At 47.2% G+C, this 17,316-nt stretch overlaps 1 protein-coding gene across 7 annotated transcripts in view; it reads left to right on the top strand.

The window, feature by feature from the left end:
• Window positions 1-17,316, top strand: part of DENND4A (DENN domain containing 4A) — a 135,697-nt gene that overhangs the window by 34,393 nt on the left and 83,988 nt on the right. For all 7 annotated transcript variants that reach the window (XM_033919966.1, XM_033919967.1, XM_033919960.1 and 4 more), the window contains 3 exons: window positions 6,394-6,569; window positions 8,460-8,560; window positions 12,610-12,828. In XM_033919966.1, coding sequence (XP_033775857.1) covers window positions 6,394-6,569; window positions 8,460-8,560; window positions 12,610-12,828 — 496 coding nt within the window. The remainder of the gene's footprint in view (window positions 1-6,393; window positions 6,570-8,459; window positions 8,561-12,609; window positions 12,829-17,316) is intronic.

Raw genomic sequence — 17,316 nt, 5'->3', positions numbered from 1 at the left:
GCCGGAGGACCGTGCCCGCCCGGCGTCTCGGGGTGGTGCGGCCCGGGGGCGTTTGCGGGAATTTCGCAAGTATCGCCCTGGGCGTGGGGCTGCTTCTTTCCAGTCTCCGGGGTTTTCCCGGGGTCGGTTCTTCCAGCGCATGCAGCCCTTTCGGGGGGCCCGTCGGGGGGCAGGGAATCCCTCCGCCGGTTCCCCCGCTTCCCGTCCTGCACAATGACGCCTTGCCGGCGCCCCCCTTGGTTCCGGTGGGGGCCCGGCTGCGCGACTTTTTTCCCAAATGGGCCGAGATCACGTCCGATCAGTGGGTCCTGGAGGTGGTGCGGGACGGTTATGCCCTGGAGTTCGCCCGCTCTCTGCCGGATTTTTTCCTCGCTTCTCCATGTCAGACTCCCGGGAAGACGCTGGCGTTTCGCCAGACCCTTCAGCGCTTGCTAGATCTCAGGGCAGTAGTTCCAGTGCCCCCCCCGGAGTGGGGCACGGGCAGGTACTCCATTTACTTTGTGGTGCCCAAGAAGGAGGGGACCTTTCGGCCCATCCTCGATTTGAAAGGGGTCAACAGGGCTCTCAAGATTCCCTCTTTCCGTATGGAAACTCTGCGGTCGGTCATTCTGGCGGTTCAGCCGGGGGAGTTTCTCACTTCTCTCGATCTGACGGAGGCCTACTTGCATGTTCCCATTCGGGCCTCTCATCAGCGTTTCCTGCGCTTTGCGATCTTGGGTCGGCACTATCAGTTCTGTGCGCTTCCCTTTGGGCTGGCCACGGCTCCCCGGACGTTCACCAAGGTGATGGTGGTCGTCGCGGCAGCCTTGCGGTCGGAGGGCATCCTGGTACACCCCTACCTGGACGACTGGTTAATTCGGGCCAAGTCGTTGCAGGAAAGCTCCCGGGTTACGGCTCGGGTGGTGGAGTTTCTCCGGTCGCTGGGCTGGGTGGTCAACCTTTCCAAGAGTCGGTTGGTTCCGGCTCAGCGTCTGGAGTACCTCGGGGTGCTGTTCGACACCTCCTTGGGGAAGGTCTTCCTCCCAGAGGCCCGGGTGAGCAAATTGCAGTCTCAGATTCGCCTGCTTTTGGCGTCCCGGTGTCCTCGGGCGCGAGATTTCCTCCAGGTCCTGGGGTCGATGGCGGCGTCCCTGGACGTGGTGAGGTGGGCGCGGGCCCACATGCGTCCTCTCCAGTATGCTCTGCTCCGGAGGTGGTCTCCCCAGAGGCACGGGATGGATGTTCCGGTTCCCCTGCGAGGCTTGGCGCGCTGCAGTCTGCGTTGGTGGCTCCGGACCCCTCACCTAGTTCAGGGGGTGGGTCTGGATCTTCCGCAGTGGACGGTGCTCCTTACGGATGCGAGTCTCCTGGGTTGGGGGGCCCAGTGCCTGGGTCACTCAGCTCAGGGAACCTGGTCCACGGAGGAGGCCTCCTGGTCGATCAACGTGTTGGAGACCAGGGCGGTCCGGCTGGCGCTGTTGGCTTTCCACTCCCTTTTGTTGGGCAAGTCGGTCAGAGTCCTGTCGGACAATGCCACGGCGGTGGCTTATGTCAATCGTCAGGGGGGCACCAAGAGCACTCTGGTGGCGCAGGAGGCGGCTCGGCTCATGGTTTGGGCGGAGTCGCATCTTCTGGACCTCTCGGCCTCTCACATTGCCGGGGTAGAAAACGTTCAGGCGGACTTCCTCAGTCGTCACTTCTTGGATCCGGGAGAGTGGTGTCTCGGCGCCGAGGCGTTTCAGTTGCTAGTGCGTGCTTGGGGGCAGCCCCTGATGGATCTGATGGCTACAAGTGGCAACGCCAAAGTACCCCGCTTCTTCAGTCGTCGCAGGGACGGTCTGGCCGAGGGTCTGGATGTTCTGGTCCAACCGTGGCCAACGGAGGGGCTGTTGTATGTGTTCCCTCCTTGGCCGTTAGTGGGCAGAGTACTGCTTCGCATTGTTCGCCATCCGGGGCTGGTGGTCTTGGTGGCTCCGGATTGGCCTCGTCGTCCGTGGTATGCGGATCTGGTGAGGCATCTGGTGGCGGATCCTCTTCCTCTGCCTCTCGGGTGCGATCTTCTGACGCAGGGTCCCATTCCCATGTTCGACCCGTCTCCCTTTTGTCTTACGGCTTGGCTCTTGAAAGGGGCCGCCTGAGTAAGAAGGGATATTCCGACAAGGTGATCTCTACACTTTTGGGGTCCCGGAGGCTTTCTACCTCTCGGGCTTATGTACGGGTTTGGCGTCTTTTTGAGGAATGGTGCCGAGCGCGGGGAGTGGTCTCCTTTCGCGCTTCTCTGCCTAACATTCTAGAGTTTTTGCAGGATGGCCTGGATAGGGGCCTGGCCTGGTCTTCTCTTCGGGTTCATCTGGCGGCCCTGTCGGCTTTTCGGGGGCTGGTGACAGGTCAGCGTTTGTCAGCCATTCCTGATGTGATTCGCTTTCTTAGGGCGGCCAAGTTGATCAGGCCTCCCATAAGGCCCTCGATTCCCTCTTGGGATCTCAATCTGGTTCTCTCTGTTCTAGTGCGCCCTCCTTTCGAGCCGTTGGATGGCTGTTCGTTGAAGGACCTTACGCTGAAGTCGGTCTTTTTGGTGGCCATTACTTCCGCTAGACGGGTGTCTGAGCTACAGGCTTTCTCTTGTAGGGCTCCCTTCCTGGAGTTTTCGAAGGAGCGGGTTGTTTTGCGGCCTGTTCCTTCCTTTCTGCCGAAGGTAGTTTCTCCTTTTCATGTCAATCAATCGGTGGTCCTCCCGGTCTTGGGTAGTCGGGAGGGTTCTTCTGAGCAACGACAGCTGCGCAAGTTGGATGTCGGTCGGGTCCTCCATGCTTATGTGCAGCGGACCCGGGATTTTCGGAGCTCCGATCATCTCTTTGTGCTTCTGGCGGGTCCTCGTCGGGGGGCTGGCGCTTCTAAGGCTACTATTGCGCGCTGGATCAAGGAGATGATTGCTTCCGCTTATCTTCTGAGTCAGAAGCCGGTTCCGGAGTTTCTCAAGGCTCATTCCACTAGGGGTCAGGCGGCTTCTTGGGCTGAGTCGTCGCTCGTGCCTCCGGTGGATATTTGTAAGGCTGCGGTTTGGTCCTCCTTGCATTCATTTGTTCGGCATTATCGGGTAGATGTTCAGGCGCGTCGGGACGCGGTGTTCGGTGAGCGTGTTCTGGTATCGGCCCTTCGGGGGTCCCGCCCGTGAGAGGGACTGCTTTGGTACGTCCCAATCGTAAAGTTAACCTCTACTGGTCTGGAGAGTGCTAAAGAAGGAGAAATTAGGTTCTTACCTGCTAATTTACTTTCTTTTAGCTTCTCCAGACCAGTAGAGGTCCCCACCCTGTCTGTTGTTGTTGTTGTTGGGGCTGTTGCGCGGGCAGTTTTTGGTTTTTGCTGCGGGTTCTAGTATTTTTCTAGGGCCGGGGAGAATTGAAGAACAGCGGCTGTGGCTCGGCTGGCTTAGCTAGCGAGCTGTGGGGACCTTCTTCCTTCGGGAATTTCTCCTCTGCATTTTCCAACAGCATTTTTGGGTATGTTATTTGTTACTCCTTTCGGAGTATTGTTTTTTCTCTCTGTTGTTTTCCAGTTCTTGGTTCTGCTTGGCTATTCGGCAGACTGAGGGAAATAGAGAGGAGGGGCTAGGATATACTGTCCCAAAGTTTTGTTTTCAGTCTCCACCTGCTGGTCATGATTAGATATATACCCAATCGTAAAGTTAACCTCTACTGGTCTGGAGAAGCTAAAAGAAAGTAAATTAGCAGGTAAGAACCTAATTTCTCCTTCGCGAGTAGGGAATCCGCGAACTGGAGGGAAAGCTGTATTGCCTATTAAATGTTCAACTAATAGTTTTAAATCTACTCTAGATGGAAACTAGATACATTTCTGAATGCTTTGATTAGCTGTTGTGTAATTATTGTGATGTATGTTCTGTTGGTCTCCAGGGACAAACATGTGGGTGACATCATCCACGGAACCTGGAATGGACAGTGCCAAGTGCACTGTCACTTTAAATCTTCAGGCAGTGCCTGCACCGTGCAGGTGTCTTCCCGCCCAACGACTGCACGCGGGACTAACAGTTATAAGTTTTCTGTGGAGCCAAGAAACTATGTCTTTGGAATTTTCTCAGCGCATCAGATTTTGAAGTTTTTTTTTTTGTGCCTTTCTATTTTATTGTTCTTTTCTTCATAATTCTTTATTTTTTATCACTTTCCAGCGTTTTCATCAAGTTTGGGTAAATTCTGTCAATTTTTCCATTCACTCCAAATCCCTTTTTGACCCAGGGAACATCAACGATTTTCAGTATACTTTTTCACTTGAGTTCCTCGTCAGCCATTTTTCCCTCCATGTCAAAGAGAGTGCCAAATGGCTTCAAGAAATGTACTCGATGCAATCGGAGTATTTCAAGCTCTGACCCCCACAATTAGTGTGCTCATTGTCTAGGTCCTGAATATTGAGACATTTATTGTGAACTCAGTCTGCGTATGCAAAAGAGGTCGCTCAAAGCCTGATTCAGCATTGACAACAGCTTTGGTATTGACACAGCATTCATCAACGCCACATCAAGAGTGTCAAATATCAGGCTCTCTGCAGAGACAGGACTTGACATTGTCTTTGTCCAAGCGCCAAGCATCAGGGGATGCTCCACATTAGAAAGCTACGAAGCATAAACATTCCTTCTAGGTATGGTATGACGTATTTGCAGGCATCCACCTCTTCAATGCATATTAAGCATTGATGCACAATGGATCACTTTCCTTTGCTATAGATCCTCTTAGAGCTCATAGCCATGAAACTGTGGAAAGTGCAACCATTTCCAACACTACTCCTCAAAACGAGGGATCTCCTTCACCTTGACCTCCACCCTCATTAGCACAAACAGCGTGGTTTCTTTATCCCAGGACAAGCAGGCAGCATATTCTCACATGTAGGTGACGTCACCTATGTGTGAGAATATCTGCCTGCTGTCCCTGGATAACGCCCGTTACGGTAAGTGTGCTTTATCTGAACACACAAACTTTTACTGCCTTTTGACTAGAGTGTCTGCTGTCACTGAAGCCTCCAGAAAACCTTCCACTCGGCACTTACTGCTTTTAAGTGGACACAGTTCTCTTCCTGGTGTGCACTGCATCCTCTAGAACCTATCACCTGCCCACTTCCTTCAATACTGGACTACCTTCTGTATCTATCAAATTCTGGATTAAAGACCAACTCTGAGTTTTATCGGCACATTCCACTCCTCGATAAGAAGCCTTTATCTCTTCATACCTTGATATTGTGATTCATGAAAGGCCTATCTTACACAGAACCACCTCTCAAGCTTCCACCTGTTGTTTGGGATCTCATTGTGGTTCTTTTTATTCTCATGAAGCCTCCCTTTGAACCACTTGCATCTTGTTTTTTGAAACTTCTCACTGGAAGGTCGTTTTGCTTATTGCCCTCACATCGGCATGCTGTGTGAACTTCAAGCTCTTGTTGTTTCAGTCCTCCCTACAAAAGTTTCTATCATGTCAGAGTAGTTCTCCAAACACATCCAAAATTCCTTCCTACGTTGTTTTGGAATTACATCGTAATCAATCTATAGTTCTACCATTTTTCTTTCCTAAACCACATTCCAATGCTGGAGAAGCAGTGAATAACTTGGACTGCAAGTGTGCTGTAGCATACTGCCTGGACAAGACTAAACCTTAGAAAAAATCCTCCCAGCTCTTTATAGCTTTTGGCCGTAATAGACTAGGAGTTTCTGTGTCCAAGAGAGCCATCTCCACTTGGTCAATGGACTATATCTCCTTTACATAGGCTGCAAGGCCATAGTGTAGGCTAGGACTGGCTCAGTAGCTCATTTCCACTCTGCATCTACTGAGGACATCTGAAAAGTGGCTACTGATCCTCAATACATAGAACACAGCTCCAGAAGAAACTGTTGATTTGGGCAAGCAGTTCTGCAGAACTATTCTCTACCTAAAGCCAACTTTCCCTCCATCCGTTTAACGTCTTCTAGGGCCATGATCCTGGCAGTTTGGGAGTCCCACATGTGAGAATATTATGCCTGTTTTCCTCAGAGAAAGCAAAGATACTTACCTCTACCTGTACCTATGAGGACAGCAGACATAAATTCTCACAACCCGCCCAGCTCCCCTAGCTCCTTATTTATTTATTTTTTAAACCTGAACCGTCAGTCCCACATGGCATAAAGGCACTTGCACACACACAGTGCAGCACTGCCTAAAGATTTAAAGTGATAGTGTGCTTGGTAGTGACCGTACCGGGATCTGTGGATGATGTCACCCGCATGTGAGAATTTATGCTGCTGTCCTCGGAGAACAACTGCTATAGGTAAGTATTTTTGTTTTTGTTTATTACAAACCCCACTATGACCCATAACCCATTTAAAATCAATGCTTTTGTCTAGTCAACATAAACATACTTTTCTTTCTTTTTTGAAAGATGATCTTTCCTTTTCATTGGCCCTGCCCATATATACCTCTCTGCCCCTTGGCATTGGCTGACGTGTTGAGTGCTCCATGTCCATTCATCGTGGGGATTGATTCAAGATACTTTGATCTCTATGATCCACCAACAGATGTTAACTGTGTTGACCTAGATACCAACACCATTTCTCAGTAAGTATTCATTCTGAATTTGCTATGCTGCTGTTTGTGCTCTCTATTGCATTCTTTCCAGGTGTGCATAAATTATTTTTTGAAGCTTTTGTTTTCAAACATGAACAAACATACATGCAATGTGATGTATTGTGAAGGGTACTTTGCATCTTAAAATGTTTTAATGATGAACTAACAAACGAAAGAAGAGGTACAGGAGGTCCGCCTTCAGTTTTGTATACATTATTGGTGATTTTTTCAAAGTCCAAAAACAAGTCCATAATATACAAAATAAAATGCAGTCCGAACTCGGATTCAAGTTTCATTGACTGTATCGCCTTCCTCAGGGGACAACAAGGGACTTGTGTTGCTCTGTTAGTATTGTGCGGTAGCGTGTCGGCGTCTCTGATCATAAAAGAAGCGCCAAAAAAGTAGGTATGTTAAATATGCAATTAGATGAAAATTGGACAGACATAGATGCTGATGGAGCAAGCCGTGCTAGTGCAATGATTTAGTCCTGATATTCCATGTTAATCTTATTTCAAATGCAGTATAAGAACATCTGGCATATGAAAAAAACCATTGTGCTAGAGGTAGTACAACTAGCATGGAAAATTTCATGTAAAAGACATATTTTTAAATTGCTCTTGTTATATAAAACAAAAAAAAATACAATAAGTCGTGTGATAGGAAAAGGGTTGCCTGAAGTGAAGACTGTGGCCCAGATTGACTGGCAAGACCAGGAAAGTATCATTGGTTTGGGAGGATAGAGTTTGGAGGGTGCAGATAGATCTGGATAGGGTCAGGGAGTTTGGCCTACTGGTTCTTAATTTTTTTTTCTTTAAATATCTCATTTCCTCTCTGTATGAACTGTTTGCATTGTACATTGTTAGAAAAGGAGACATTTTACTCATGCACTATTTTGTTTCTGGCAGTGCATACTGTGGATAGGAATTATAGCAGCATTATAATCTACAACACCCCCTTCCCCCAGTATCCAATAGTATAAATAACCAAGGAATATGCAACCGCTTAAGATATAGGACATGCTTTATCTGCTTCGGAGCCCAAACACCGTCACGCTAAAGTTTGAGTCTGGACCAACATGCTGGAGTAGTTAAGAAATTATAATTTTTTGAAGATGAGGCAGTTAGTAAGACGTCATCGGGTGTCAGAAGGGGAACAAAGTTGTGAAGCAAGCAATGGAGTAAGTTTGGTGTCGCACAGCTTTCAGATGCTGCACAGTTCAGTTTAGCTGTGGTATGGCTGAAGTTTTAATCTGAGGGCTTCTCTATTTACTCCAGCTTTATATAGCATTAGTTTATTGCATTAGAATGCTGTGTACTGATTTAGTGTACCATAATTCTAATGTACCACTTACTGGATCAAGGCCTTAAATGAGTTTTCCTTCTATATGTCTATGATGCCTTCAAGAATTATTGTGATATAAAATCTCTTTACCAAACATGTTTAGCTATAATTGTACATAAAAGAAAACACTGCCTTTCTTACTACTAGCCAGCTGGTTTTTATTCTACCTACATAAGGGTTCCTTTTATCAAACCACAGTAGATTTTTTTTTTTTTTACTACAGGCCGGTAAGGTAAATGCTCCAATGCTCATTCAATTCCTATCAGACAAGCTTAAATTTTTAAAAAAGAGAATTACTCACTGTAAAATAGGAAAAGAAATTCTAATTTATGTATTGAGTATTTAATATATTGTCATTTGAAATTAGTAACAATATCATGGTGGTTTAAAATCCCTTAACTTGGGGAAAGAGGGGAACCAAAAACCCTAGATATAAAATACATAGTTTGTCTTGATGTGTGTTGAACACACAGCTCATAGAGTTTAGTCAAAATATGTGGAAGAAAACATGCCTCTAAAAATGATGGTCATATATTTCAGCATGGAAGATAAGAAAAACATTACATGGAAGATACTACCAAAGAAACCTTGCAGGAATCTTATGAATACTTTAAATAACCTCTACCAACAGCTTGGAGAATGTAAGTATGAAATATATTGTTCATTGTTTATTTAAGCTTCTATAACCGCTGCTAATGACTTGGGAGTCAATTCAGAGCAGTTTGTATGAGCTTTGTAATGATGTCACAATACATGAGCTCCTGTAAAGGTTTTACAATACAGAGTTTGTGTTTCCTGGGATGGTTTTCAATACTGGCAATATTAAACTATAATCAATACATTATTAAACCGTAATCTGGACATTATTAAACCACAGAGTTAAGAGTTTTCTGAGTTGGATCTCAATACAGACCTGTTAAACCAAGGGTCTCAAAATCCCATCCTTGAGGGCCGCAATCCAGTCGGGTTTTCAGGATTTCCCCAATGAATATGCATTGAAAGCCGTGCATGCACATAGATCTCATGGGGAAATCCTGAAAACCCGAATGGATTGTGGCCCTCAAGGAGGGACTTTGAGACCCCTGTGTTAAACCATTCGACCTTCACCTTTTAAACTATAATCAGTCTACCTGCTTATACATACATATATACATTTATATATCCATTCATATTATACCTTCCTTCTTGATGGTCCAGAGGAAGGCTACGAATATGATGCGTGGTCCTCGTCATAAGGCATATGGGGACAGACTTAAAGATCACTAAACTACCTATCAAGCCTCCATCTGTTGCCTGGTATCTTAACATGGTACTGTATGCTCTTATGAAATCTTCATTTTGGCCGCTCACAACTTGCTCTCTCATACTTCTTGCTTGCAAGGTTGCATTCCTCATAGCCCTCATGACTGCACGCTGGGTGAGTGAACTTCAGGCACTTAAATCGGATCCAACATATACAAGATTCTACTATGATAGAGCAGCTCTTTGAACTCATCCAAAATTCCTTCCTAAAGTTGTCTTGGAATTCCATCTCAATCAATGCATAGTTTTGCTTGTTTTCCCAAATCCACATTCCCATTTCAGGTGAAACAGCTCTTCACGTTTAGGTGACTAAAGTGCTCTGCATGCCACCTGGACAGGTCTCAGCCTCATCAAAGCTCCTTCCAGCTCCTTTTGGCTTTTAACCCTAACAGCCTTGGAGCTCCTGTTACCAAGAGAACCATTTCTACTTGGCTGGCGGTCTGTATCTCCTTTGAATATACTCAGGCTGGGCTGATGGTACAAGGCTGTGTGACAGCCCACAGTATAAGAGCTATGGTTGCGTCTGTAGATCTTTTTCATTCTACATCTATTGAAGACATCTGCAAAGTGGCATCTTTGTCTTGCAAGCAGTTCTGAAAAATCTGTTTACTTCTTGAGTGCCCACTGTTCTTTCAACCTTCTTGGGTTTTGCCAGAATCATGTTTTATATATTCATTATACTTCTTCAGAGTCATAATCCTGGCAGCTTGGACATCCCATGCTTGCTTGTCCTTGGAGAAAGCAAAGATATTTACCTGTAGCCTTAAAAAATTTGAAGTGACAGTACACTTGGTAATGTCTGAGCAAGGTTCCGTGGATGATGTCGCCCACATGTGAGAACATATGTCAGCTGTCTTTAGAGAACATCTGCTACAGGTTAGCATCTTTGCTGTTCAGGGATATGCAAACACAAAGTAAAAAGCATAAAATGCACAAGGTTACAGTTTGCTAAAATAATACAAAAATAACTTTTGTTATTGTATTTTATTGTTTGGATAAATTGTGTATTTTATAGGAAGAGTGGTATGTTAAATCTTGTAAACTATTAAACTTAAGACCCTCGATATTAATTTAGGTATATTTATCCCCTTAGCAATCTTTTTTTTTTTTTTTTTAAATATTTCTTTATTAAGATTTCAGTTTTTCCATGATGAAATAAATTGCTCAATATTAACAGCACAATAGCAAAAAAGTAGGAAATAAAAATTTTAAATAAGGAAATAGAATCACTATTAATGGAGAGATGACTATGGAAAACTAAGAGGATGCTTCATATATATTTTGAGGGGAAAAAAAAAGATGGTTGAACCTGCTTTGGGGTCTAATTATCCACTTTCGAAGGTTGTGCTTGCAGATCTAATAGGATACTAGAGGAGGAAACCACTTTACCAGAAATAAATTTAGTTAACTGTGAAGCTTCAAAGAAAGCATATTTAATTCCCTGAAGCACAAATGTAGCCCTCAATTTTAACACCTGAGGTCGCAAAAGTAAAAATAGTTTCCTCCTCTTCTGAGTAATACTTGATACATTTGGATACATTCTAATTTTATGATTCATAAATAGTTTATCTTGATGTTTTAAAAATATTTTTAGCAACCAATCTCTATCAGAATGCAATGCTAATTGAACAAAATGTAGCTGAAGCTACCACATCCGCATCTGATTTCTCCCCAAAATTTGTCAAGTCCAAGCTATCCATTGAAAGGCCTTGTTGATCATCCACTGATTTCTTCTTTCCAGAAGGAAGGTAATAAACTTTAGAAATTGGTGGGTAGGAGGCTTCTGGTACTTTTAAAATCTCTGACAAATATCTCTTAAATATATCAAGAGCCGTAACAGTATACACTTTAGGATAATTTATTAATCTGAGATTTTGTCGGCTAGTAACATTCTCTAATGCCTCCAATTAAAGTTAACATTTCTACTATCTTTCAGCAAGAGTTGGGTTTGCATTCATAAAGTCTCAATTTTAGTTTCTTGTTCTTGAAATTTACCTTCCAACTTTTCCACTCTACCTTTCATCTTCGACATTTCCGAAAGCATTCCATTACATTGCGAAGTTAAAGTTTGTATCCGAGTACCCAGAGAAGTTCGTACTAAGGAAATAGCTTCCCAAATCAATAACAAAAGGTTTTTTTCAAAGGGGGAACCAAAAGCACAGATCCAAAATCACTAGTTTTCACAGTACCTGGGAGCAAATCTGTAGAAAGTGGATCCTGCGTTCCGCTGACTGCAGAGCACCACACAATGGCAGCTGTAATGATAAATCAACCTGTAGTCTTCGTACCGCAGGATCATCTCTCTTCTCACGGTCTACGGGTTATGCGGTCTAGAAAGTTGGTGTTATGTTAACTGCGTCACTCCCCTCACTAACTATGTCATTGGACACAGATCTGGGAAGTGGTTGTGCTGGAATTCTTCATTCCTCCAGGAAGAAGCTGACTGCCTCAAAGGAGGTTCTCCAGCCAAGGACTTTTCCTCTAGAGCTTCTCTAGGCCCATGGTTGACAAAGGCGTCCATTGGCCCATGTAACTGCAGCTTTGACCCTGGTTCCAAAGGAAAAAGGGTTTTTGATTTCCTTTTTACCATCAATTCTTTGAAAAAAAGGGTCACGGGCAGATCAGACAGCCATCTTAGTAATGCGTCACCTCTCTCCTCTGTCCCCCCCTTAGCAATTTTAATTATTTAAACAACTTGGCAATCCTAAGGTGCAAATGGCAGTCCAGCAGCAAGATGGGTGCTATCCAGTCTTTGTCATATGTGTGATGATCTCCCAGTTGATGAGAGATCATACGTGTGCACTTGGAAAAAAACTTCTGGTTTTCAGAGAAGGAGTCTGATCTCCAGAGTTTAGATTAGGTGAGGCAGACTGAGAGGTTTATAGAGGAAACATGCAATGACATATAGGAGTCGATCTCTCACCGGCAATCTCTATGCTGCCATCAAAAGAGAGTTAAAGTGAAAGGAGAAAATGACAATATGCTGAAAAAGTTAGTCTTAACCAGGAACTAAAAATATGACTAGCAAGCTGCTTTTGCCATTACCTTTGTATTTGGTTGGTAGTCGGGGTATAATGGTGGGAAGAAAACTGGTAGGGATGGTCCTGCCATTGGATGGATAAGCATCCTCCTAGGCAACAGCATTCAGAAGGGAGTGAGGGGACCACTTAGCATCAGCAAGACCAATAAGACAAGACAGAGAGCAGCAGCACAGTGGCATCCCCCCAACTCCCCCCTCCCACAAAAACCCAACCCCAAACAAACCTGAAGTTAGACTGCCTTCTCTGACAATTTGATTTTGCTTTGAATACTATAAACAGAATTAATGCACTTTGATAAAGAAATAATACATGAACTTTTATTCGATGGTATCTCCTCTTCTTTACAGTGCAGCAGAGACCAAGGGAAGACACGCTGATGGAGTTAGCAATGAATAACTATGACTTAGACTCAGGAAAGCAGTTACATCTATTAGATTTGGAGATCCAGGAGGCATTTCTTAGCTTCATGGCCTCTATATTGAAGGGCTATAGGTTGTTCCTAAGGCCAATAACACAGGCACCTTCTGAGACAGCCACAGATGCCAGTTCTCTCTTCGAGCTACAAGGTAAGCAGTGTCATGTTACAACAGTAATCAAATCGTAGGTGTCTAAGGTGGTATAAGAAGTGTGGGTTTTGGATTCATAAATCGGTTCTGTTGACAACCCCCCTCACACACATCTACTCTGATTTTCCAGAATATTCACAGTGAAAGAATCGGCAAACTGGCATTACTATCTGGGCTTCTCTACTATATGCAAATTTTCTCACTGCAAATCCTAAAGCCTAATTGATAGTGGAAAGATTTGGACAATACTGCCTCTAAAGATATTTAAAGTTGACTTATTAGAAAAAATAAAATGAAATGGTGCTTTTCTGTGTGTGTGTGGGGGGGGTTCTTGTGTAAACCTATTTATGTATACTACAGATGTGGTCTTGAGAATGTGGCTTAGTGGTTAGAACTTCAGCCTCAGCACCCTGAGGTTATGAGTTCAAACGCCGCACTTCTCCTTATGACCCTGGACAAATCACTTAAACCTCTATTGTCCCGGGTACATTAGATAGACTGTGAGCCCACCAGGACAGGTAGGGAAAATGCTTTTTAACCTGATTTGTAGCCCGTTTGAACTCCTTTGGGAGGTCGGGCTAAAAAATTTAATGAATGAATGAAAGTTCCAGTGCAGTAACATGTTTAGATATTCTTTTGGGGGACACACATAAGTAGCTTGCAAATAATTCTAGAATAAGTTAAGAAAGAGCATCACCTCCAGTTTAAACCCAGAATAAGGGGCTACTGAAGTATGTTTTGTAAATATATTCATTCTCAATTCTGCTACCTGCTGGTAAGCAGTAGGATGTCATGTAGTTCCTTCAGTTGCAAAATGTATATTCAGGTTCTTTTTGCTATCGGTAACAGACGTTCTTTAGATTCCTTCCAGACTGGCCCAGATGGTTTTAAGAGGAGTTTGGACAATTTACCTAGTCTGTTATTGAGAAAGACATGGGGGAAGCCATTGTGTGCCCTGGATCGGTAGCATGGAATGTTGCTACTCTTTGGGTTTTGGCTAGGTACTAGTGACTTAGATTGGCCACCGTGAGAACGGACTACTGGACTTGATGGACCATTGGTCTGACCCAGCAAGGCTGGGTCCTTGTCCTTGTCCTTGTCCCGTACACTTAAGGCACAAATTTTCCAGGCACAAGTCGGATATTGATTCTCCCCTAGAGGACTACCCCAGAATCTTGTCTCTTACAGTTGATCACAGTTTTGCTTGAGGTAAAACTCTTTATAGTTTATAATTCTTTCCTTAATTGCTTCTGATCATTTCAGCTATACAAAGCTGAAAGCAGTGCAACATGCAGAAAGTGAAAAACTATCTAAACTTCACTTTCTGCATGTTGCACTGCTTTCAACTGTGTATAGCAATTAAGGAAAGATTTATAAACTATAACAAGTTTTACCTCACGCAAAGACATAAACTCTTTTTTCTGTGGCCCTCCAAGTACCTACAAAACCAAAATGTGGCCCTGCAAAGGGTTTGAGTTTGAGACCAAAGGTCTAGAATGTCTTACTTATCTACTGGAAAAGAGCTTACCAAGGTAAGTATATATTATCCCAGGACAAGCAGGCAGCATATTCTCACATGTGGGTGACGTCATCCACGGAGCCCCAGCGCGGACAGCTTTTCAAGCAAACTTGATTGAAGTTTCAAGTTTGCACACTGCACCACGCATGTGTGTGCCTTCCTGATCCACTAGAGGGCGCATACCCTCCTCATGGTCCTCAGTTCTTAGTTTTCCGCTGAGCCAGAAAGACCTTGTCTCTCTTCTCTGCGTTCTTCTAAGTGCCTTTCTGGCACCGCGGCTTCTTTATTTTGTTAGGGAGTCGCTGTGCGTTTGTTAATTGATCGTGTATTTCTTTGTTCAAAAAAAAAAAAAAAGAGGACTTTTTATTGTGTTTTTCCTCCGGCAGGCCCTTCTTGGGCCTCAGCCATGCGGCTAGGCCTCATTTGCCTGCAGCTGTATTTTCTTCTTCCCTGGCCTCTCTCTGGGCTCACCTCGTGTGAGCAGAATGGCCGGGACCCTCTTTCCTTCGTTGGAATCGGACTGTGCAGCTTCGATCCCCGGTAAGTTTTTCTTTCTTTCTTTCTTCTAGGTGCGTTACCTCGGTAACGCCACCGGCTGAGTCTCAGGCATTCCAGGCATCGAGTGCGATCGTGCCCGCCTCTACGAGACCTTCAAAGCGTGCCTCCTTTCATGGGAATACTCATATCGAGGTTGCCCTTATGGAGTGCACTGCTGCACCTTTATTACCAGTTTCATTGGTACGGTGCCGACTTCTGAAACTCGATGTGCCTCGACGTCGACTGGAGCTTCGTGCCTCGACGTCGACTGGAGCTTCGTCCCTCGACGTCGACTGAGGCTTCGTGCCTCGACGGAGGCTTCGTGCCTCGACGGAGGCTTCGTGCCTCGACGGAGGCTTCGTGCCTCGACGTCGACTGAGGCTTGGTGCCTCGACGGAGGCTTGGTGCCTCGACGGAGGTTTGGTGCCTCGACGGAGGCTTCGTGCCTCGACGGGGGCTGTGTGCCTCGACGTCGACGGGGGTTTCGTGCCTCGACGGAGGCTTCGTGCCTCGACGGAGGCTTCGTGCCTCGACGGAGGCTTCGTGCCTCGCCGTCGACTGAGGCTTGGTGCCTCGACGGAGGCTTGGTGCCTCGACGGAGGTTTGGTGCCTCGACGGAGGCTTCGTGCCTCGACGGAGGCTGTGTGCCTCGACGTCGACTGAGGCTTGGTGCCTCGACGGAGGCTTGGTGCCTCGACGGAGGTTTGGTGCCTCGACGGAGGCTTCGTGCCTCGACGGAGGCTGTGTGCCTTGACGTCGACGGGGGTTTCGTGCCTCGACGTCGACTGAGGCTTCGTGCCTCGGCGTCGACTGAGGCTGCGTGCCTCGACGGAGGCTGCGTGCCTCGACGGAGGCTGCGTGCCTCGACGGAGGCTTGGTGCCCCGACGGAGGCTTGGTGCCCCGACGGAGGCTTGGTGCCCCGACGGAGGCTTGGTGCCCCGACGGAGGCGTGGTGGCCCGACGGAGGCTTCGTGCCTCGACGTCGACGGAGGCTTCGTGCCTCGACGTCGACGGAGGCTTCGTGCCTCGACGTCGACGGAGGTTTCGTGCCTCGACGTCGACGGAGGTTTCGTGCCTCGACGTCGACGGAGGCTTCGTGCCTCAACGGAGGCTTCGTACCTCGACGTCGACGAAGGTTTCGTGCCTCGACGGAGGCTTCGTGCCTCGACGGAGGCTTCGTGCCTCGACGGAGGCTTCGTGCCTCGACCTCGACGGAGGCTTCGTACGTCGACGGAGGTTTCGTGCCTCGACGTCGACGGAGGTTTCGTGCCTCGACGTCGACGGAGGTTTCGTGCCTCGACGTCGACGGAGGTTTCGTGCCTCGACGTCGACTGAGGCTTCGTGCCTCAACGGAGGCTTCGTACCTCGACGTCGACGAAGGTTTCGTGCCTCGACGTCGACTGGGGGCTTGGTGCCTCGACGTCGACTGGGGCCTGGTGCCTCGACTGAGGCTTTGTGCCTCGACGTCGACTGCGGCTTGGTGCCTCACCACCGCCTGAGGCCTTGTGCCTCGACGTAGTATGCGGCTGGGTGCCTCGACGTCGTCTAAGGCTTTGTGCTTTGATTTTCTGACTCAATGTCGACTGGGGCTTGGGGTCTCGATGTCGACTGAGGCTGTGTGTCTTTGTACCTTCAACGTCGGCTGCGGCCGTGTGCTCCGCGTCATTTGACGCTGGTGCTTTGACGTCGCCTGAGGCTTGTGCCTCGACGTCGACTGAGGCTGAGGGCCTCATCGTCGGCTGGAGCTCGGTGCCTCGTCGTTGCCGAGGCTTCGTGCCGTCGACGGAAGCTTTGTGCCTTGACGTCACTTGGGCCGTTTTACCTCGGCAGCGGCTGAGGTATTGGGCCTCGGCGTCGACTGCGGGTTTGCGCCTCGGCGTCTCCAGCTCCGGTTTGAGAGGCTTCCCCGCTTTCTCTTTGGTTCATTCCGGGCAGCCGTGACGGAATCTTGTAGTGCGGAGTTTGGTTTCCTGGAGGAGACTCTCTCCCTGCTCCGGCTCTATTGCTCCCGCCATGCGTCATCTCGCTTGGCGCAGAGTGTGGCTGAGAATCCGAACCTCCAGGGTCGTCTCGCCGCTTTTACTTGCGTGAGTTCTGCGCTTCTTCAGGCCTCTCTTGCGGTGGCCACTAACCGCCTCTCAGACCGCGACCGGTCCTTCGCCCCTCGGGACGCCTCCAGCTAAATCCCGTCTGCCTTGGTGGGTTGGTCTCCTTCTCCGGAGGGGCCCTCTGGATACCTTTCTTGTGTTATCTCGGCCTCCTTCGCAGCAGCCGCAATAGCTGCAGCAGCGCCGGGTTAGGGTTCAGCCGCCGGCTTCGGCGACTCCTGGCCGTCCTTTTGACGATTCTCGCATAGCCTCTGGGTTGCTCCCCTTCTGGGGATTCCTCCCCTCCCTTCGGGAGGGGTGTCTCTGTGTCTACGCACCGGGAG

This window comes from Geotrypetes seraphini, chromosome 14 (assembly GCF_902459505.1).
Source record: "Geotrypetes seraphini chromosome 14, aGeoSer1.1, whole genome shotgun sequence".
Taxonomy (NCBI): domain Eukaryota; kingdom Metazoa; phylum Chordata; class Amphibia; order Gymnophiona; family Dermophiidae; genus Geotrypetes; species Geotrypetes seraphini.
This window is presented reverse-complemented; position numbering and strand designations above follow the sequence as displayed.